The sequence below is a fragment of the Mchenga conophoros genome, linkage group LG15, assembly GCF_057382185.1.
Source record: "Mchenga conophoros isolate Kocher_MC1m ecotype Shallow Benthic linkage group LG15, M_conophoros_male_GT1.1, whole genome shotgun sequence".
NCBI classification, from domain to species: Eukaryota; Metazoa; Chordata; class Actinopteri; order Cichliformes; family Cichlidae; genus Mchenga; species Mchenga conophoros.
The window spans coordinates 33,546,080-33,569,632 of NC_140540.1; the positions used below are offsets into that span (position 1 = coordinate 33,546,080).

The following is a 23,553-nucleotide window of genomic DNA, read 5'->3' on the forward strand; positions in this document are numbered from 1 at the left end:
TTATATAGCCTATACCCTCTGGACACACCACCTGCAGTGCTTTTGTTTACAGCACTTGACCCTAAAATTTTAAACCCTGGAAACATGATTCCTGGACTACACCAGACAAGATGCCTAGCTCTAGTTTGAAGGTATGATTCCGTGGCACTATGCAGATCAGCATCCACTAACCCCGCTCTGATTTTACATGCCTAACAAGCCTAGGTGCTTGATTTTATACACCTGTGGCTGTGAAAGGGGCCATTGGAAGACCTGAATTAAATGATTTGGATAGGTGAAAGCTCTCTCTCTCTCTCACTCACACACACACACACACACACACACACACACACACACACACACACACACACACACACACACACACACACACACACACACTATTAATAAAGTCTGTGTGATTAGTTTCAGGTTCACGCTCCGGTCACAGCTGGCTTTTTTGATACAACTGGGGTATTGCATGTCATGTTAAACATACATTATATCTTTGTTAAGAACAGCAGAAACTGATCCAACATGCCCCAATTTCTCCTTGTTTATCTGAATGCAAGTAGCTACCCTTTGTAACCAAAGAGTCAGGAAGTGTATCTGAAAGTGATGCAGGTCTGTGGTGGATATTTTTCAGAAACAGACACAGGAAACAATAACTAAAACTAAAACCAGGACAAATTGAATCTTGACATTTGCAAAATCATAAATAGCACTCATTTAGTGATCTTTAATTCCAAAAGGCAATCACTACCTTTAATGTAATGGTTGCACAGGAGATACTGTGAGCAGTGTCTAAGTACATAGCTTGTGCATCTTATTAACACAGGCAGTTAAAAACGCCATCCTTTGAAGCAAGTGGTCGTATACAGTCAACATCATATACATTATAATAATCTGTAATACAGCATGCCTTGTTCCATGTCTTGGTTTTCTTTGTAAGCTTTGCATTTTTGTATCACTTGGAAGCATTTTAAAACACACCTTCTTGCATTGACACTAGCCTAGAGCTTCACTTAATAATGTGAACAGTAAGATAAGACAAGAGTGCATACACAGATAGTGACTACATTAACATGAGGCTAGGAGCGGTGTTTAAAACAGTATGAGCATCATAATATCACAGTATGATTTAAGCACGTTTTCTTTTTTCCCCCTTAAAAGGTACACAGTGAGTACGAGACTATTTTATTTTGGGGGAAATTATCTGCTCAAACAGCCAATACGATGGCTGAAGCTGCAGCCGATGCACAAGTTCATGAAGATGGAGTACTGGCAATGGCCATCAGATGCTGGCTGCACAGAAATCTCCAACTGCATAGAATTTCATTGATAATGTCCCAAACTGTCCAATCCCATGTTTTTCACATCAAGATTGATTCTCCAGAGCTAAAATCCTTCCTCCTGTTAAAATCCATCAAAAAGGTATTAAGGCTAGAATTGTATGTTTTGGACCACATTTACTCGTTTGACAGGTGTCACAGCCTATCAGGTGTCAGTCCTGGTGGATCCGTGTTCCACTGACGTCCATCCATTTGAATTTTCCAGACTGCAGGCGAAGGGGTAAACCCAAGTCAAATCAAGATCTGTAATGTCACTGCCACAGACAATCTACACCTCCTAAATATGTTCGTTTAAGGTACAATAACAAGGGCACGATGTACACTGACAGTAACAGCAGTCCCTTTTATACTCTCAAACCCATCGTCTCAAACCATGTTTCATGGAGAATATGCAATAGACATTCCTCTTTCATTATGGCTCTTCTTCCATTCTATTTTCATTCTTTCATTGAGAACAGGTATAGTTACTGACCCCTCATTCAATACTTAGGAGACAATATCAGGCCCTGAGATAGTGTTAAAAGAGGTCAGACATTGTACAGAGACAATGGCTAAGGTTGGGGATCATGCACAGACAACATGTGGCATGTTTTTAGTCACATTTCAATGCACATTTTAAGAATCAATTTTTAGTAGGCAACATGACAACTAACACATCATAAGAAAGTCAGGCCTTTATGTTTTAATGTTCCACACAGCATTTTTTTTTCTGTTTTCATATTTATTATGCTTGAGACACGGATGAAGTCACAACAAAGTTGTACGTCTGTGTGTACACATAAGACCTCATTTAAGACACCTCCAATTCTGTCACTGACATCCAAACTTTCATCACACATCTAACAGTGCCAGTTCTGTTTTTAAGTCTAATTTTTTAATGCTAACACTTTTGAATCTGGAGAGTGATCTGCATCAGCTTATTTTTTACAATTTCGCTGGTTCTTTACAAACCACATCATCTGCATGGTTGGACACATTGGTAATTGCTGCCATGTCTAAATGTTTCTGGATCATTTCTAAAAGCGGGGCCCCGTGTAGATGGTCAGAACAGTTTCTTGTAGCTCCGCCCATGCCAAAACTTTATATGTTTGTTTATATTTCATTTCAAATTCAAGTGAAAGTGCAGTGTACAGAAGAAACAGTGCTGACTAACAACTTGTGGTTGTATATGACATGTACTGTATACTATGACAAAACAGAAAATTCCCTTTCCCACTTGGACAATTGAAATCTCTCCATGGGATACGTGTGTATCTTTATAGATTATAGCTGAGTACAGTACAATTGAGAAAAACAATGGACATAGCTGACAACTTTTACTATAACTTAACAATCATTTGTCAAAGAACAATGACAGAAACCCTTCCAGGTCTTGATTTATAGAAAGTAACATCTATGCCTCAGATCCATAGAGCCCATTGAATATGTGACCATTACTGTATATATCAAAAAGGAAAGGTTCTGTCCTTGCTCAAGCACACACAGGAATAAGGGAGAGGCACTAATGGTGGTATTTAAAAACTCATCTGTAGGATCATGCAGAGTCTATCTTAATATGGAGATCTGTATCATGGGTTTTGTCATCCTCGTTCTCTTTGGTGTGCTCCTGTATAAGCCCATTTTGCAGCTTGCAAGCTTCCACAAACAGTGGAAAATCCGACAAACTGGTGTTGCATTCCTTGTCTTCGTTTTCATCCTCTCCTTCGTCTTTTCTTCTTCCTTCATCTGTCGTAGGTATGCTGCAGTCAAAAGCAGGTATGCTGTAACCGTACGCTTCACTATGAGGCCGGCGAGTTTCATCTGGGATGTTTTTCTTTAGGTCTCTATTCCTGTTACGCTTGGCTAGCTTGGTGACGGAGCCAAGGCGATTAAAAATGTTGTCCTCAGACATGGTTTGGGAGCTGGAGCGTCGGTCACACTGTTCGGCCTCTCGCAGTCGAAGGTTGTTTAGCTTAGTGTCGATACTTTCCTGGGAAGAAGTCTTATAGTTGTTGGCATCCAGACTGTTGAAGATGGCACGCCGTTCTGGGGAAAGCATGTCCAGGGACACAGCACGCTGGTCCAGGCCTAGCTGCCGTCTCTCCATGCTTCGGATGGTTGCAGCTCGCTGTAACTTGTCGTGGACTTCTATGCTCATGCGCCGGCGTGTCTCTCTGAACTCAGCTCGAACATTTGCTTTCCACTCAGCTGCATGAGCTTTGATCTCTCCAACCTCAGGAAAAGAATATTGTCAGATATAAGGTTTAGTAAATATACTGCACTAGGTTCCCTTTACCTTATTGTGTGCACCCCACCTGCAGAGCCCCTGAAAACAGAATGTCTGTTTTCTTATCACATGGTAATCAGAAACATACTTCTCTGAGTACTTGGAACATGAGACAAATTAGATTAGATGTTAATTCAAAACAGAAGGGATTCTCACTGGAATATGTCACCAGTCAGAAATAGGTTGAACTGTAAGGATGAATAACTTTGGCAGGCAAAATCTGACTAAATACAAATTAATGTATATGACAGAATAAACAGCTGTATAGTAAAATTATGGCAATTTGGTGGCACCCAGATTAGAGGTTTAATGTGAAAACGTACCTCTTCTTTTGTCTTTTTGGACAACACCCTCAGCCAGTCACTGATCATGTTCAACACTGCAGCAAAATAAGCCAGGCCACCCAAGATCCAGAACCACACTAGCGGTCTGTACCACTCCCGGTACTCAATTCTCCGGTCTCCACCTGATCAGGAAAAAACAAACAAACTTGTAACTGCCTGCAGGTGTCCTCTCCCGAACCTTTCAGGGATTGAAAGGGGGGAATTCATGTATTTTGTTTTATCTGTTTTGGGTCCACAAGCACAGACAAAAACATAACTGGCATAAGTATTTGTTATAGGAGCAGGTGTTGTTTTTTTCTTTATTAGGAAATGTCACAACAGGACCGAGGCCTTCATCCATTACAGGTAAACCTGTCCTTAATGGAGAATTGACATTTCAGTCCAGGGCTGATTTTAGTCTTTGCACAGAATAAAGACAATGCTATCTGACAGTTATAAAATATGTTGAATTACCAATGTGCAGAAGACAATTTACATACTGTTACTAAAAATTGTGGTTGTAAAGCAATCTACATATAAAAACACCAAAGCAGTGACTCAGTTACTCATTACAGTACTTCAGGCTTCCCAAAGTACTTGGAAAACTAGGTGAAGAGAGGAGCTGAGCTATTGCTTGATCACCACTAAGTACACCAAGTGAAGGTGTACTGAGAGCATCTGGCAGAGGCTTTGGTCCACGAGATCTTCGATTCCAGTCTCCAGGAGTGCTTCAACAGCATTCCTGGAGGGAGGAACCAGATGGTGGACAGTGGAGTTGAAGGGAGCTGTCAAGCTAAAGCGTGAGTCCACAGGCTAACTGTGCCATTCCAGGAGGCAGCTGACAGGTACTGGCAGGCCAAGCACAGTATGGCTCTGGCAGTAGCTGAGGAAATCTTTGATCCAGGTGCAGGTGGCATGGGGGATGTGGAAGTGGTCCAGTTTGGTGGTGAGGATGTCTTGTATTATAGTATTGAACACTGAGCCGTAATCCATGAAGAGCATCCTCACCATAGCTCTTTCTGTCTGTGAAGGTTCTCAGTCATCCAGGTTATCGTAGTCAAAGGAGCTCTCATCTGAGAAGCTTCTTCAGTTCTGAAGAATCTTCTCAGATGAGAGGTGAAACGTCTTCAAGCAACTCAAAGAAGTCCAGACGCTTTTCTTTGCAAGCTCCTTTGACTACGATGACCTGGATGACTGAGAACCTTCACAGACACATGTCAAGTGCATTTATACACTCTGAATATAAACAATACTATGCTACCCAAAAGCACAATGTACATTTGTAGATTACACTATATATTTCTTTATTCTTTTTTTATTCCACTGGTTCTAAAGTTGTTCTGGCCTAGAGTGCTTTTGATGTGTTATGTTATGTGTTATGTTAAACTCTGCTGAGTGTTAAAAATACTCAGGACCCTTGTTGGATGATAGACTCACTTTTAAAATCCAAGAGGAACACCCTACAAGAAACTTTTCATCAGATTTTCATATAGAAACAAATCTTGTTTCTCATTCACAAGTTGTAAGATCTTGTCTGTGCTTGATTATGAGATATTGTTAGTGGATTACCTGCTTTAGATTTATCCAAAACAACCTAATTGTTGGGTGTGGTGTTCTGTGTGAATAACAGAGTGTGAATGACAAGGACTTACCTGCCACATAGTCACCTATTCCAACTGTTGTCAGAGTAATGACGACAAAATAGGTTGACTCCAGAGCTGTCCAGCCCTCAATGTGCTTGAAAATCACAGCTGGGATGGTGACAAACAAGATGCAGCCAGCCAGGATAAAGAGCAGCGTGGATGCCACACGGATTTTAGTCTGACTGATTTGGTTTTGTTTATTCTGAGAGGTAAAAGCAGGAGAGGAGAGGGAGAAAGAGAGACATACACATTCTATCAGGAGTATAAGTTATTAAACCAGTCTCATTTTCAGCAGGGCTCTAAGTGTGACTGTGATCTGACAGAGGATTTTGTTCCTCATCTCTTCCCACCTTAGATTAAGATGCTTCTCGGACGATCACCTCAGCGTGGGAAAAGGCAATCTCGATGAAAGGGGTGATGCTACTTTTGTGGCAGCATCACCCCTGCTCATCGAGATTCCTCGTTCACCTTTTGGTTTCCCGTGCATAGTCCGTGAATAGTCATAGTCTTCCCGTGCATTTGTGTGGCTTATATTCTTCACTTCTGCCAGCCAGCCATCTCCCATTCAAGTCCTCCAATGACTGCGTCTCAGGAAACTTCCTAACTTACCTCTCAACATATTTCTGTCCATCTTTGAACTTTGTCAAAAACCTTAAATTGTTTCATGGACAGATATATCCTGCATTTGAGTCTGCCCGTTTTTGTGAATCTATTCTACATGGAATAAATTAAAGTATCTTAATAAGAATAAGTTGAAATGATTTTGTAAACCGCCAAACCAACACATTATTGCATAAAACAACAAGGTTTCAACTTTTTTAGTTTAGACAATTTATGTGTTAGGGTCTTGGTCTGTTACCCAGTTATTTTAATTGAGTTTTGTGGGATTTCTGGTCTAGTTTTCTTTATGTAAACCTGCGATTCTTGGTTTTCTTTGGATTATATTAATGTATATTTTTCTCTTACTGTATCAATTCTGTTCTTGTTCCCTAGTTTTGTATATTATATTTTCCCTTAGTGTTCCATCCTTTTATGTCAAGTCTTCATCAAGGATTTCCCGTTGTTTGGTTATTTCGTGTTTTATTTATTTTATTTATGTTTTCAGTTTTAATTTTGCTAGTATTGTTTTCCCTCATGAGTTTAAGCTGTGTTCCCAGGTGAATGAATGAATGAATGAATGAATGAATGAATGAATATTCTTTATTGTCATTGTCACAGGTACAATGAAATTGAAAGATGTCTCTGGTCAGTGCAACATCACAAAAGATAAATACTTAAAAACTATAATTAAATACTTAAAAACTATAATGATAGGATATAAAAGATAGAAATACATATAAAATACAGTATTCTCATACCGTAGATACACCCAAGCAATCCAGGCCTAAGGCCCCATACAGACACTCAACATACGACCTAGTTGATATATCACTCAAACAATCAATCACTCAATCAATTTGTTAGCGCATCCAACAAAACATGTCTGAAAGCATTCCAACATCAAGGGCACAAATGACAACAGGGGCAATGAAAGTCATCTACTTTTAGTAGCATTGAGACATGATATTGCAATTGGGTAGAAACTGTGTTTGAGTCTGTTAGTCCTTGTGTATGTTGTTCTATACCGTTTACCTGAAGGCAGCAGTTCGAACATGGAGTGTCCAGGGTGTGAGGTGTCCTTTATGATGTTATGGGCTCTTTTGAGGCAGCGGGAACTGTGTAGGTCTTTCAGTTTGAGGAGAGGGCAGCCGATTGTCCTTTGGGCAGTGTTGATTACTCCCTGGAGTGCTTTCCTCTGAGCCACTGTGCAGCTAGCGTACCATATGCCTATGCAGTACGTTAGTATGCTTTCGATGGAGGCTCTGTAGAAAGACACCAGCAGTCTCTGTGTGATGTTGTTCTTCCTAAGCACTCTCAGAAAGTACAGTCTCTGTTGTGTCTTTTTCAGTAGCTCAGAGGTATTCACACTCCAGGATAGGTTTCCCTCTATGCTGACTCCCAAGAAGCGGAAGTCTGCCACCCTCTCCACACAGTCGTCGCTGATGATTAGTGGTTGGATTTCTGTCTTGTGTCTTCTGTAGTCAATTATGAGTTCTTTGGTCTTTTTCGTGTTTAGGAGAAGGTTGTTATCCTTGCACCATGAAGACAGCCGCTCCACCTCATCTCTGTAGGCAGACTCATCTCCCCCAGATATGAGCCCCACCACAGTAGTGTCATCTGCGAACTTTACAATGGCGTTGCTCTGGTGGGCGGGGGTGCAGTCGTGTGTATAAAGCGAGTAGAGCAGTGGACTAAGCACGCAGCCCTGTGGCGACCCAGTGCTTAGATTTAGGGCTGGAGATGTGTAACGTCCCACTCTCACTCTCTGTCTGCGGTCGGTGAGGAAGCTATTGATCCACTTACAGGTGCTGTGAGGAAGCCCTAGGTCTTTTAGCTTGGCGTCCAGTTTGTATGGAAGAATGGTGTTAAATGCCGAGCTATAATCCACAAAGAGCATACGCACATAGCTTCCTTGCCTCTCCAGATGTGTTAATGCTACATTGAGTGCTGTTGCTATGGCGTCCTCTGTCGATCGGTTTGCTCTGTAGGCAAACTGGTGTGGGTCAAGGCTGCTGGGTAGGGCTGCTGTAATGTGGTAACGCACAAGTTTCTCAAAGCACTTCATCACCACCGGGGTTAGTGCCACTGGTCTATAGTCATTTAGGCTAGAGATATGAGATTTCTTGGGCAAGGGTATTATGGTGGAGGTCTTGAGGCAGGGTGGGACGTTTGACTGTTCAAGGGATTGGTTAAAAATCCTGGTGAAAATATAGGCAAGCTGGTCTGCGCAGTCTCTCAGCACACGTCCTGGTACGCCATCTGGGCCGGCTGCCTTCCTCGGGTTAACAGCCCGCAGGGTGCGCCTCACTTCATGCTCCTCCAGAGTGATGATGGTACTGCTGCTGTGGGCTGTATGGTGTAGCTGTTCCTCTGAGGCATAGGGTGCAGTGACCTCAAAGCGTGTGAAGAAGATGTTCAGCTCCTCTGCCAATGCTGGGTCACCTTCAGCCATACCTGATTTGGACTTGTAGTTTGTCAGCTGCTGGACACCCTGCCACACCAGCCGGCTGTTCTTACTCTCCAGGTGGTTCTCGATCTTCTTCCTATAGTCCGCCTTGGCCTTCTTAATGCCTTTTTTCAGGTTGGCTCTAGCCCTGCTGTAGCTCTCCCTGCTTCCGGACCTGAAGGCGCTGTTCCTCTCTTTTAACAGCTGCTGGACTTCCCGGGTCATCCATGGCTTTTGGTTGGTGTAAACCCGGATCTGCTTGTCTACTGTGACAGTGTCTATACAGTGTTTGATGTAACAGAGGACACTTTTTGTGAACATTTCCAGGTCTTGATGTTGGAAGATATTCCAGTTGGTTCTGTCAAAGCAGTCCTGTAGCTGTTGAGAAGCGCCCTCTGGCCATGTTGTTATAGTTTTAGTGATGGTCGACGCAGTTTTCCTGATTGGGGCATATGCAGGAATTAGGAGCAGGGATAAATGGTCAGATTGGCCCAGATGTGGTAAGGGTCTTGCCCTGTAGCCCTTCTTGATGTTGGAATAGACTTTATCTAAGGTGTTAGCCCCTCTCGTGGCACACTTCACATGCTGGTGGAAATTAGGGATAGCTGTTTTTAAATCCACCTGATTAAAATCACCCGCTATAATGTGCACTGCGTCAGGATATTTATTGAGTTTATTGTTGATGTTCGTGTGCAAAAGCGCTAGTGCCAGGTGCGGCGGAGGTGTGGTCCCGGGCGCGGCTGCAGGGGAGGAGTGGTGCAGTGAGCTCAACTGGGCGGTGCTGGAGACGCAGGTGAGAACAGCTGATGGCGTTTGGACTGATGATGGTTTCCTTCCCCTTTTATAGTGAGACGGGAGAGGAGCGGAGGCAGAGCTGGAAATCAGCTGAGACCGGAGCTGTCAGACTGTGGACGGTCATAACAAATGAAAACTAGAAATAAACGTGGCATCTGGCGACAAACAACTGTGCGTGTGTGTACGTGTGTGAAGTGCATTTCACACCAGGTGTCACCACTCTGCCTTAACCACCCTTTTGTGTATTTATAGTTGCAGTCTTCCCTTTTATCTTTGTCTGATCAGCTGTTGTTTATCCTTATTTTTACTGTGTTCCTGCTCCCGGCTTTGTACCTGTTCTCATCCCTTCTTATTCTGCAGTGATTCTGCAGTGTAGATTATTATTAGTTCCTGGTTTTCAGTGTTTGACTTAACGTTACTTTTTTGGATTCAACTACTAATCTGATAATAAACAGCTCACTTTAAATTTACCTGTGACTGACTCACACGCCTGCTTTGGGTACATGCATCTCTGGAGAATTACAACCCTTAAAAATACACAGCAGCTGTGTATTTAAACTGAACATAAATAAGTAGCATTTGAACAAATTCTACCCAGCGTGTTTCATTTTCATATATATATCTATATATATATATATATAGATATATATATTTCAGTTTTTTATGTTAAACCAAGGACCCCACATGAAAAACATCTTACTGACGGCCATTTCATTTTAAAAGGCAATAAGTTACATAACACAACAGGACCACTGTGACTCACCCGAAACATTTTCTCCACTTTGGCAATGCTTTTGACAAATATGGTACCTAGCTGGTCCCCAACACCTGCGAGGAGGAATCCAAACAGCGGGATCCCAAATATTGCATACAGAATGCAGAAAATCTTCCCTCCCTCTGTGCTTGGAGCAATGTTACCATATCCTAGAGGGAAAAATGGAGATAGAGGGGGCTATATAGATCTACAATATGCAGGAAAAAAGCAGTTAAGCAGTTAGAAAAGAAGTTAGTGAGACATTCTACTTTGTATGTAAAGTTCATAGCAGGCATTGGGGTGGTTTACTAAAGACTGTTTAAACCCCTAGATCCTCCAGTCTACTGTACGTGTGAATACATGAATCCAGCTTATAGTGTAACACTCGGTAAGTTGGATGAAGTGGGAGAGTCTTCCCGGGGGAGAGAGCAGTGATTAGAGCAGACAACAAAGGACATATAGATGAAGGGAAGAGAGGTGATGAGAAAGTGTTGTGTAGATATGGTGTTAAGGAGAGAAATGCAGATGGCAGTGGATTTTGTGAAAATGATGGAAATGACTGTGGTCAACACATACTTTGAAAAGAGTGAGTGACAAGCAGTGACATACAAGATGGAGGTAGCTGTAAACACGCACACTACATCTAATGCAGAAGGTACAATTTGGAAGTGATAAGAGACTGCAACGTGGTGTCAGGGAAGAGTTGCCAGAAGACTGGGAAAGTACAGCTGTAGGGCTTAAGGAAACTACTAGCATGGTGTTTGATGTATCCACTGACAGAGGAACGTGGACAAGGAGACCTGGTAGTGCAATGAAGAAATTCAGGAGTGTATTCAAAGAAAATGTGAGACAGTCAGATGAAGTACACAAAAGCACTGGGAGGCAAGGTGTACAGGAAAAGAGGTGGCAGTGGCAAAGGAAATGCATTATAGTGAGCTGTATGTTAAGGTGGACACTAAGTGTGAAGGACTACTTTGAAGAACTGATGAATGAAAAAAATAAGAGCACAGAAGACAAACGGAGGAAAGTTATTGAATCAGAAGTGAAGGGGTAAGTTTAGTATGGAGTTAACTTAACGGTGAGGCATCTATGAGGAGAATGAAGAGTGAGTTCGACCAGATAATGGACTGAGAGGATACCTGAGGAATGGAGCAGCATGTGATTGTATTGTATTGAGCTAGGTTAAGAAGACAGGTGACGATCAGTGAGCAGTAGTATGACTTCATGCTGAGAAAGAGCACTACTACCAAGGAGGCTGTGTAGCAGGCAGCAGTAGGACCCAAATACAGGACTTGAAAACACCAGGGTTAAACAACAGGTGGTTTTATTAAACTAAAACAAAGTACAAAACAAGGAAATCCAACCTTCAACTCCACAGGGCAACAAACGGAGATTCAGACAGCATACACACCAGGTAATTAGGGTGATTGGGAACATAGCTGATTGGTATCCGACTAACAAGACAGGGGAAGCAAAACTGAATATGACACAAATGAGACGGGATACTATCAAAATAAAAGAGGATGGAACCACACCCACAAACTGAGTCCAAGACTGAAACACGTGAACTTGACACAGATACTGGAGCTAAACAAACATGCACATATGACTGACCGGGGAGACAAAAGCATAGCAAAACACGGAGACTACACAGACTACAACATGAAAAGACACAGAGAGGAGACTAGGAACAGACTTAATTGCCCCTTGGGGATAAATAAAGTCTCTCTGACTCTGACTGCCTGGATACGAAAGTGAGCTGTAATAAAACAAGAGCCAGGAACTAGAAATAATAAACTCAAGACCTACTAATACAAAGATTGAACTTAAATTCAAAGAAGTGAATCAAAAGTCATGAATAAACCCAAAATGCTGTGCTGAAGACAAAGGACCATACCAACTAAATATGCAATGTGTGCTTTGAGATTGTTGATGAAGAAGTACAGAGAAGGTCAGAAGGAGCCAAAGTGTGTATTTGTGGATCTAAAGAAAGCATATGATAGGTTGCCAAGAGAAAAACTGCATTAGGAAGTCTGGAGTGGTAAAGAAGTATTTGAGAATGGTGCAAGACATGTATGAGGACAGAGAGACAGTGGTGAGTTGTTTACTACAGATAGGGTCAAGGTGGAAGTGGGATTACATCAGAGATCAGCTCTGGGCTCTTTCTTGTTTGCATTAGCGACTAACAGACTGACAGATAAGGTCAGTGTGATCTCTAATGAGAGTAGGAAGCAGGTGGATGAGAGCACGAATAGATGGAGGAATGAAATTTTGTAGAAGCAAGACAGAAGATATGTGTGTGAAAGAGAGGGAAACTGGTGAAAAGGTGAACGAGATGGTAGTGAGGCCTGCTATAGTGCGATTTGGCGACTAGTACTGACAAAAAGACAGGAGACCGAGCAGGAAATGGAGCTGAAGATGGTGAGGTTTTCATCGGGAGTCACCAGAATGGATGAAGAAGATTAGAAATGAGTACATCAGAGGGACGACTCAGGTTGAGTGTTTGGAAGATAATGTTAGAAAGAAAGCCTGAGATGGTTTAAGCGTGTGAGGGCAGGGATAGTGAATATACACTACCAGTCAAAAGTTTGGGCACACCTTCTCATTTAATCATTTAATGGTTTTCTTTTTTTACTACTTTCTACATTGTAGATACTGAAGACATCAAACATATATAGCAAGATATATGGAATTATGTAGCAAAGAAAGAAATGATAAATGCGCCAGATGGCCTGGCCTCTACAGTCACCTGACCTAAACTCATCGAGATGGTTTGGGATGAGATGGACAGCAGAGTGAAGGCAAAAGGACCAACATGTGCTCAGCATCTCTGGGAACTCCTTCAAGACTGTTGGAAAACCATTTCAGGTGACGACCTCATGAAGCTCATCGAGACAATGCCAAGAGTGTGCAAGGCAGTAATCAAAGCAAAGGGTTGCTATTTTGAAGAATGTAAAATATAAAACATGTTTTGAGTTGAGTTATTTCACACTATTTTGTTTACTACATAATTCCATATGTGTTCATTCATAGTTTTCATGCCTTTCTTGACTGACTGGCATTTGTATCCAGGAATGAAAATGCTGATTTTGTATGGAATTTATCCTTATATGTGGTGGGTTACACGTACACTGCATCCAACTTCCTTAAGTGGAGAGTTATTTCTGTTTACTTTTTTATGTAAAGAGTCAAAAACCTCTATATTGCCCATGGCTTCCATATGCTTACATGCAGTTATACAGGCACAGTACTGAAGAATCTATTGAAGGATAAACTCTGGTGTATATTCAGAGGTTAAAGGTAATACAATGAACTATGCATTCCCTACATTGGACCATATTAAAATGTTCAGTATGTTCAGTTCAGTCTTTCCAAATTTTTATTACCTATAGTGGTGATGACAGTTCCAGCAAAAAAGAAGGCACTACCCAGATCCCAGTGGCTTGAGTTGTAGGAGGTATCACCAACAGGATTCACTCCAGCATTCACAGCCTCCACAGAGTGCTGAGAAGATAAGATGAGGAGAGAGAGAGAATCATGAAAAATGCTGACTGTGCTGTGGTGTTGATTCAGCTAAGTCTTCATATTTTAGTTCACTCTGAGGAGACAGGTTACACACAAGTGGCAACAAGAACGACAAGGCAAGACCTAAAAAGGGAATTGTTTTGTAGATTGTGGCACTTCACCAGTCCCTCACCCAGAGCAAACACCAACAGGCCTAAGGTCAGGGACTCAAAGTGCTACCTGCAGCCTTGCACCCCTGTTGTACCACCAATTCAATTCAATTCTATTCTATTCTATTCTATTCTATTTATATAGTGCTTAATCTAAACAGTTGCCTCAAGGGACTGTAAGTAAGGCTACTACAATAATATAATAATAATAATAATAATAATAATAATAATACATTTTATTTAAATAGCGCCTTTCAAAGCACCCAAGGACACTGTACAACAGATAAAAACTGGAAATATACACAATGATAAAAATAGAAGATAAAAGTTAAAAACATACAGAAATTTAAGAATAGGCAATTTTAAACAGATGAGTTTTGAGGGTGGACTTAAAAAGAGAGAATGAACTAATATTTCTGAGGTCCGGGGGTAGGGAATTCCAAAGTCGAGGGGCAGAGCAGCTAAAGGCCCTCCCTCCCATTGTGATCAGACGAGCAGAGGGAACAGAGAGAGAAAGAGAAGATGAAGATCTGAGGCAGCGGGATGGGAGCTTCATCTGTAATAAGTCAGAGAGGTACGGTGGAGAGAGAGAATGAATAGCCTTGAATGTATACAGAATTATTTTAAAATAGATGCGAAATTTGACCGGGAGCCAGTGAAGTTGCTTCAGGATTGGGGAGATGTGGTGGGTAGAAGAAGTCCTAGTAATAATACGGGCAGCAGAGTTCTGGACACGTTGGAGCTTGTTGATAGATTTTTGTGTAAGGCCAAATAATAATGAGTTGCAGTAGTCAATTCTAGAGATAACAAGATTATGGATGAGAATGGCAGTGGCGTGAGGTGTGAGGAAGGGGCGGAGGCGATTAATGTTACGGAGTTGGAAATATGCTGCACGTGTAATATTATTGATATGTGAGTTAAAGGATAATGTGCTATCGAGAATGACACCCAAGCTTTTCACAGAGGGAGAGATAGGGACCAGCGAGTTATTGATGGTGAGAGAGAAATTGTTAATTCTGGATAGCAGTCGTTTAGTGCCAACCAGAAGAAGTTCCGATTTATTGCTGTTGAGTTTAAGAAAGTTGGAGGAGAACCAAGAATTAAGTTCAGCTAGACAGAGGATGAGGGAGGGTGGAGGAAGAGTAGAGTCAGGTTTGGTAGAGAGATAGAGCTGGGTGTCATCGGCGTAGCAGTGGAACTGAATATTATATTTACGAAAAATATGTCCGAGTGGAAGAAGGTAGATGATGAAAAGAAGGGGCCCGAGGACAGATCCCTGGGGCACCCCAGTGGATAAAGGAGAAAGCTGAGAAGTGAAGGATTTTAATTGAATGAACTGAGTGCGGTCAGATAGGTATGATTTAAACCAGGCTAGTGGAGTGTGAGAGAGACCAATAGAAGCTAATCTGCTAAGGAGAATGGGATGAGAGATGGTGTCAAAAGCTGCACTCAGATCAAGAAGGATAAGGATGGAGAGGAGACCAGAATCAGCTGCTATAAGAAGGTCGTTTGTTATTTTTATAAGAGCAGTTTCAGTGCTATGTAGAGGACGAAAGCCAGACTGGAACTGTTCGTAAAGGTTATTATCAGTTAGGTGAAGATGGACTTGTGAAGCAACTATTTTTTCAAGGATTTTTGAGAGAAATGGTAGATTGGAGATAGGACGAAAATTATTAAATATACAATACAACGCAATAATAGAAAACAGGGAAAACCCCAATAATCAGATTACCCCTTATGAGCAAGCACTTTGGCCACAGTGGGAAGGAAAAAGAATCCTTTTTAACAGAAAATAACCTCCAACAGAGCCAGGCTCAGGGAGTGGCAGCCATCTGCCGCGACCATTTCAAGGTTCAAGGTTCAAGGTTCTTTATTTGCCACATGCATAGTTATACAAGTATAACACACAGTGAAATGTAGCCTGACACGCTCCTCGACATGTGCAAAAATTGGGGGGGGGGGGGGGGGGGGGTGTAGAGGAAGAACATTATATATATATATATATATATATATATATATATATATATATATATATATATATATAACACCCAGCACGCCCCTGCGGGCGGTTTATCCTTCAAGCTCGGGTCCTCTACCAGAGGCCTGGGAGCTTGAGGGTCCTGCGCAGTATCTTAGCTGTTCCCAGGACTGCGCTCTTCTGGACAGAGATCTCCGATGTTGTTCCCGGGATCTGCTGGAGCCACTCGCCTAGCTTGGGAGTCACCGCACCTAGTGCTCCGATTACCACGGGGACCACCGTTACCTTCACCCTCCACATCCTCTCGAGCTCTTCTCTGAGCCCTTGGTATTTCTCCAGCTTCTCGTGTTCCTTCTTCCTGATATTGCTGTCATTCGGAACCGCTACATCGATCACTACGGCCGTCTTCTTCTGTTTGTCTACCACCACTATGTCCGGTTGGTTAGCCACCACCATTTTGTCCGTCTGTATCTGGAAGTCCCACAGGATCTTAGCTCGGTCATTCTCCACCACCCTTGGGGGCATCTCCCATTTTGACCTCGGGACTTCCAGGTTATACTCGGCACAGATGTTCCTGTACACTATGCCGGCCACTTGGTTATGGCGTTCCATGTATGCCTTGCCTGCTAGCATCTTGCACCCTGCTGTTATGTGCTGGATTGTCTCTGGGGCATCTTTACACAGCCTTCACCTGGGGTCTTGCCTGGTGTGATAGACCCCAGCCTCTATGGATCTTGTGCTCAGAGCTTGTTCTTGTGCTGCCATGATTAGTGCCTCTGTGCTGTCTTTCAGTCCAGCTTTGTCCAGCCACTGGTAGGATTTCTGGATATCAGCCACCTCCTCTATCTGCCGGTGGTACATACCGTGCAGGGGCCTGTCCTTCCATGATGGTTCCTCGTCTCCCTCCTCTTTCTTGGGTTTCTGCTGCCTGAGGTATTCACTGAGCACTCGGTCAGTTGGGGCCATCTTCCCAATGTATTCTTGGATGTTCATTGTCTCATCCTGGACTGTGGTGCTGACACTCACCAGTCCCCGGCCCCCTTCCTTCCGCTTAGCGTACAGCCTCAGGGTGCTGGACTTGGGGTGAAACCCTCCATGCATGGTAAGGAGCTTTCTTGTCTTTATGTTAGTGGCTTCTATCTCCTCCTTTGGCCAGCCTATTACCCCAGCAGGGTACCTGATCACGGGCAGGGCGTACGTGTTGATGGCCCGGATCTTGTTCTTACCATTCAGCTGACTCCTCAGGACTTGCCTGACCCTCTGCAGGTACTTGGTGGTTGCAGCTTTTCTAGCGGCCTCTTCATGGTTCCCATTCGCCTGCGGGATCCCCAAGTACTTGTAACTGTCCTCTATGTCTGCAATGTTGCCTTCTGGTAGTTCAATCCCCTCAGTTCTGACTACCTTCCCTCTCTTTGTTACCATCCGACTACACTTCTCCAGTCCGAACGACATTCCAATGTCATTGCTGTATAGCCTGGTAGTATGGATCAGTGAATCGATGTCTCGTTCACTCTTGGCATACAGCTTGATGTCATCCATGTACAGGAGGTGGCTGACAACTGCTCCGTTCCGTAGTCGGTATCCGTAGCCAGTCTTGTTAATGATCTCACTGAGGGGGTTCAGGCCTATGCAGAACAGCAGTGGGGACAGAGCATCTCCTTGGTAGATCCCGCACTTGATGGTGACTTGTGCTATGGGCTTGGAGTTGGCCTCTAGTGTTGTACGCCACATCCCCATTGAGTTCCTGATGAAGGCTCTTAGGGTCCCATTGATCTTGTACAATTCTAGGCATTCCAGTATCCAGCTGTGGGGCATTGAGTCATAGGCCTTCTTGTAATCAATCCAGGCAGTGCACAGGTTGGTCAGTCTGGTCTTGCAGTCTCGGCTGATTGTTCTGTCTACCAGTAGCTGGTGTTTTGCGCCTCTGGTATTCTTGCCAATTCCTTTCTGTGTCCCGCTCATGTATTGACCCATGTGCCTGTTCATCTTAGCCGATATGATGCCTGACAGGAGCTTCCATGTAGTACTGAGGCAGGTTATTGGTCGGTAGTTGGAGGGGACCGGTCCCTTCTTGGGGTCCTTGGAGATCAGGACCGTCCGGCCTTCAGTTAGCCATTCCGGGTGTCTCTCGTTAACTAGCAGCTGGTTCATTTGTGCTGCCAGACGCTCGTGGAGTGCAGTCAGCTTCTTCAGCCAGTAGGCGTGAACCATGTCGGGCCCTGGTGCTGTCCAACTCTTCATACTGGAGACCCTTTCTTGGATATCTGCCACTGTGATGGTTACTGGACCCTGTTCAGGGAGGTCGCTGTGGTCTGCCCTCAGATCCTCTAGCCACTGAGCATTGCCGTTATGGGTTGCATCCTTCTCCCATATGCTCTTCCAGTATTGCTCCGTCTCCAGCCTTGGTGGTGCTGTTCTCTTATTGTTCCCTTGCCACTGAGAGTACACCTTTGCTGGTTCTGTGGAGAACAGCTGGTTTATTCTCCTGCCTTCTATCTCTCTGGTGTACCTCCTCAAGCGGCTGGCCAAGGCTGTGAGTCTTTGCTTGGCAGTTTCCAAGGCCTCAGGTATGGACAGCTTGCTGTATTTCTTAGGCACCTTATTTGTCGCACCTTTCTGCAACTCCGTTAGTTGGCTAACCTCCCTCCGTGCTACTTTGATCTTGCCCTCTAGCCTCCTTCTCCATGGAGGGTACTGCCCCTTGTCGCTGTTCAACTTGTAGCCAAGCATCTCACTGATCACTGCTGCCGTATTGTAGATCAGCTTGTTAGTGTCGGTAATCGTGGTTGTAGGTATTGCCCGTAGTGCTGCATTAACATCATCTAGCAGACCTTCTGAGGGTACTTCACGTAATCTTGGTAACCGGCTACGGGGGATACAGGTTTCAAGCTTGGCCATGATCCTATTTTTCAGGTCAGTTCCTCTCGCACTCAACGATCCTTCTCCTATCGCACTTGGGGGGTATATATATATATATATATATATATATACATATAGTATATACACTGGGTGAATGTGCAGTAGTAGCAGCAAGCAGGTGAATTCTGTACATTAATATGAATAGACATCTGACTATTTTACAGGATAGACAATATAAACATATTTAAAATTAAAGGAATTGAAATGTACATTGTGCCTTGGTTTAGAGTGTCTGGAAGAGAGTCCTGTCTCAGTCAATTATAGATGATGTGAGAGGGCGGGTGTGTGTGTTTAGGGCACGGATGGCTTGGGGATAGAAGCTCCTCTTGAGTCTCTCTGTCCTTGCCCGGAAGATGCGGAACCTTCTACCAGATTGCAGAAGTTGGAACAGTTTGTTGCCAGGATGGGACGGGTCCTTCAGTATCTGCGCTGCTCTAGTCCGGCATCTCCTGGTGTAGGTGTCCTGAAGCGGGGGGAGAGCAATCCTGCAGCAGCGTTCTGCTGTATGGATCACTCTCTGGAGAGCTTTTTGGTCCTTCACACAGCTGTTCCCGAACCACGATGTCATGTTCTGTGTGAGGATGCTCTCCACAGCGCCTGTATAGAAAATCCTGAGGATCTTTGGAGAGATCCTGAACTTCCTCAGTTGTCGTAGGTGGTACAGGCGCTGCCTAGCCTTTTTGGTCTGGACCTGAATGTGGGCAGCCCATGTCAGGTCTGAGGAGATGTGGACACCAAGATACTTGAAGGACTGCACCCTCTCCACTGGAGCTCCATTGATGATAATGGGCTTGTAGTCTCTGTGCTGACCCCTTCTGAAGTCCACCACCAGCTCCTTGGTCTTGCTGACGTTCAGCTGGAGGTGGTTGTCCTGGCACCATGATGCCAGATTCTTCACTTCATCCATGTAGGCCGCCTCATCGTTGTTGGAGATGGCACCCAACACCACTGTGTCGTCAGCAAACTTCACAATGGTGTTGGAGCCATGGGTGGCCACACAGTCTGAAGTGTAGAGGGAGTAGAGCAGTGGCGAGAGGACACATCCCTGAGGTGCTCCTGTGTTGATGGTGATGCTGTTGGAGAAGCACCTGCCCACCCTCACCACCTGAGTTCTGCCAGTGAGGAAGTCCAACACCCATGCACACAGACGGCTGTTAAGTCCCAGATCCCTCAGCTTTGTGAACAGTCTGCAGGGCACTATTGTGTTAAACGCTGAACTGTAATCAACAAACAGCATTCGCACATAGTTACCCTGTTTCTTGTCCACGTGGCTGAGAGTGGTGTGTAGGACGTGGGCGATGGCATCCTCTGTGGATCTGTTGGATCTGTAGGCGAACTGCAGTGGATCTGTGGTGTCTGGGATGGAGGAGGAGATGATGTTCTTCAGCAGCCTCTCAAACACCTTCATTACTACCGAGGTCAGTGCAACTGGCCGGTAATCGTTCAGGGATGAGGGTTTGCTGTTCTTGGGCACAGGGATGATGGTGGATCTTTTGAAGCATGTGGGGACCACAGACTTCGCCAGGGACTCGTTGAAGATGTAAGTGAACACACCTGCTAGCTGGTCAGCACAGCAGCGCAGCAGACGGCCGGTGATGCCGTCTGGCCCCGCCGCTTTCCTTGTGTTCACTCTCCTCAGTGCCGCTCGGACGTCATGCTCCGCGATGCTGGTCACCGGTCTCTCGCTGATGACGTCACTGTCCTCGGTAGTCAGGCGGTAGATAGCATTAGCCGCCTGGCTAACCTCGAAACGGGCGTAGAACCGATTCAGCTCGTTGGTGAATGCAGAGTCGGCGTTGATCGGCGCAGTGTCCCTGGCTTTGTAGTCCGTAATGGTGCGTAGTCCGTGCCACATACTCCGTGCGTCGCCCTGGTGGAAGCGGGACTCCACACGTTCCCGGTACCGGTGTTTGGCATCTCTCACCGCGCGCCGCACGCCGTATGAGGCCGCTTTGTAGGCGCTCATATCGCCAGTGGCGAGACCCGCGTTGTAGGAGGCGGTCCTGGCGTTTACTGCAGTGCGGATCGATCTGTCCATCCACGGTTTCTGGTTTGGGAATGTGGTGACTCTCGCAGTGGGGATAATCTCCTCCGCTAGCATATTGACGAAGCATACTGCTACTTCCGTAAACTCGTTGATGTCGACTGCGCATGCTCTGAACATGTCCCAGTCTACGTCGTTGAGTGCGTCCTGTAGCGTAGCTTCTGATTGGGCAGTCCACCGTTTTACTTCCCTCTTGGTCACGTCTTCCCTCCGTATGCTTTGTTTATACTGGGGAATGAGGAAGATGGCGTTGTGGTCAGACTTCCCAAAAGCCGGGTGTGAGACAGCTTTGTAGCCCTGCTTGTATGGCGTGTAGCAGGGATCCAAAATCCGATCCCCTCTCGTTGGACACGAGACAGGTAAAAGTTTGGCATGACTTGTCTGAGGTTCGCTTTGTTAAAGTCTCCTGCTACAATGAGGGCTGCGCCCGGGTCCTTGTTTTGAAGCGAGCTCAGCACATCATGTAATTCGGACAAAGCCATACCTGTGTCCGCTTAGGGTGGGATGTAGACCGCCGTGGCGATGACTGAGGTGAACTCACGGGGCAGATAGAAAGGGCGGCACTTAATGCTCAGGAACTCCAGATGTGGCGAGCAGCCGCTGGAGAGAGTAGAAATGCTCCTGGCATCACACCACTTTCTGTTTATCATGAAACACACTTTGGGGGTAAGGGGAGGAAGACAGGACAAAGACATGCTGAGGAAGAGAACCAGAGATTAATTATACCTTTTAAAATGCAGAGTGAAAAAAGGTGAGTGATGAAGACACAGTCTGTACATCATGGGAATGCCCCAGCAGCCTAGACGTATTGCAGTGTAAGTAAGGGAGGATTCAGGGTCACCTGATGCAGCCCAAACTGGTTTGTGAAAAAGGAAAGTTTCAAGGCTATTCTTAAAAGTAGAGAGGCTGTCTGCCTCCTGAATTCCAAAGGGGGAACTGGTTCCATAGAAGAGGGGCCTTGAAACTAAAGACAGTGCCTCCCATACTACTTTTAAATACCCTAGAAACCACAAGTAAGCCTCTAGTCTTAAAGGGACATGCTCTAACGGGGTGATACAGTAGTATGAGGTCTTTAAGTTAACATGACATAACTGATTATTTAAAACCTTGCATGTGATGTGAAAGATTTTAAATTAGATTGTGGATTTAACAGGGATCAAAGGAAGAGAAGCCAGGATAGGAGAAATATGCTCTCTCTTTCTAGTCCTTTTTCAGCATCATTCGGAGACAGGGTATTTCTAATTTCAGAGATATTGCGCAAATGGAAGAAAGCAGTCCTATTTTTTTAATATGTGCATTGAAGGACATATCCTGGTCTAAAAAACAACTCCAATATTCCTCACAATGTTACTGGTAGTTAAGGTAATGCCATCCAGAGTAAGAATCTGGTTAAATGGACTGATTCTTTTATAGCACTTTTCTACTCTCCTGGAGCACTCAAAGCACTTTATACAACATGTCACATTCACCCATTCACACAAGCACTTTCTTCTATGCTTTCTAAGTGATTTCTACCTAACATTCACACACATTCATATTCCGATGGATGCATCAGAGAGCAATTTGGGGTTAGTATCTTGCCCAAGGATATTTGGCATGCACACTGGGGGAGCCATGGATTAAACCACCAACTTTCCGATCAGCAGATGACCTGCTCTGTCTCCTGAGCTACAGTCACCCCAATGGTAGCCAACCCAATAACCTCAGTTTTTTTTCTTATGTCTTTGATATATTCCTCATTTGTAACCTTCACTCTGAAACCTGACTGTAGCTCTTCAAATAACCCACTCCTCTGCAGATGATCTGTTAGCTGTTTTGCATCTACTCTTTCAAGAATGTTTGAGATGAAAGGAAGGTTGGAGATTGGCCAACAATTAGCTAAGACAGCTGGCTTCAGTGATGGCTTTTTAAGTATCAGTGTTTGTATTATTGTAGGGTCTTGAGGCAACTGTTGTTATGAATTGAATTGAAATTAACTTTTTCTACCACCTTGAAGGCCTGTGGTACCTAACCGATAAATAGAGATAGGTTGATCATATTTAAAATTGAAGCATTAATTAATGGTAGTTCTTCTAAAAGACATGTTGATGGTTTGGAGGAGGTATACGGCATATCTATCTTTAATATTATCATCACAATCTTCTAATAATTCACTGTAATACTGGTTTTTACAGTGTCACAAAATATTAGTTAACTTATATTTCCAAGTTCTTTTGTTCAGCAATTTATAAGTTCTCTATATAATCCATGACATTATTATGTGATATTTGTTTTCTACTAAATTATTTTATTGGGCAATTTTTAATCATGCAATAATTTAAATACTTAAAAAAATGTATTGGCATCTTTTTCATTCCATTACCTGTTCAATTCTAACCCATTTACAAGTTTGATCCTTATCTTGAAAATCTTTCTTTGCCATAACTCCCATAATAAACTATAAATACTGGAAGGTGGTCGGTGATGTTCTCTTGATTCCTGGTAAATATATAATCAATCACTGTTGAATAATGAGAAGTATAATAACTGGGTTTGATGATTTTGGGATATATACTGAGGCTGTATATGGTGTTGATTCATCTTTCAGTTTGTGCTTATTTCAGGTAAATATTGATATCACTATGTCAGAGGCTGGGTCTGTGACCAAGCGTTTTCAGTTTGTTTTGATCTATTTTGTGGTATTTTGAAGATGATAAGATTTAGGATTATTATTAGTTTGCCTCAAGTTTTAGTCTAGGCTGTTTCACCCAGGCCTTCTGTGTTAGTCGTCATGTATTTCTTGT

At 43.8% G+C, this 23,553-nt stretch overlaps 1 protein-coding gene across 1 annotated transcript in view; it reads right to left on the minus strand.

Moving 5' to 3' along the window:
- Positions 1 to 671: 671 nt before the first annotated feature.
- Positions 672 to 23,553, minus strand: part of kcnk10a (potassium channel, subfamily K, member 10a) — a 40,128-nt gene continuing 17,246 nt past the window's right edge. Inside the window, exons 3-7 of the mRNA XM_085246522.1 lie at positions 13,542 to 13,659; positions 10,165 to 10,325; positions 5,570 to 5,762; positions 3,918 to 4,060; positions 672 to 3,540 (exon numbers count right to left, since the gene is read on the minus strand). Coding sequence (XP_085102648.1) covers positions 2,863 to 3,540; positions 3,918 to 4,060; positions 5,570 to 5,762; positions 10,165 to 10,325; positions 13,542 to 13,659 — 1,293 coding nt within the window. The 3' untranslated portion in view covers positions 672 to 2,862. The remainder of the gene's footprint in view (positions 3,541 to 3,917; positions 4,061 to 5,569; positions 5,763 to 10,164; positions 10,326 to 13,541; positions 13,660 to 23,553) is intronic.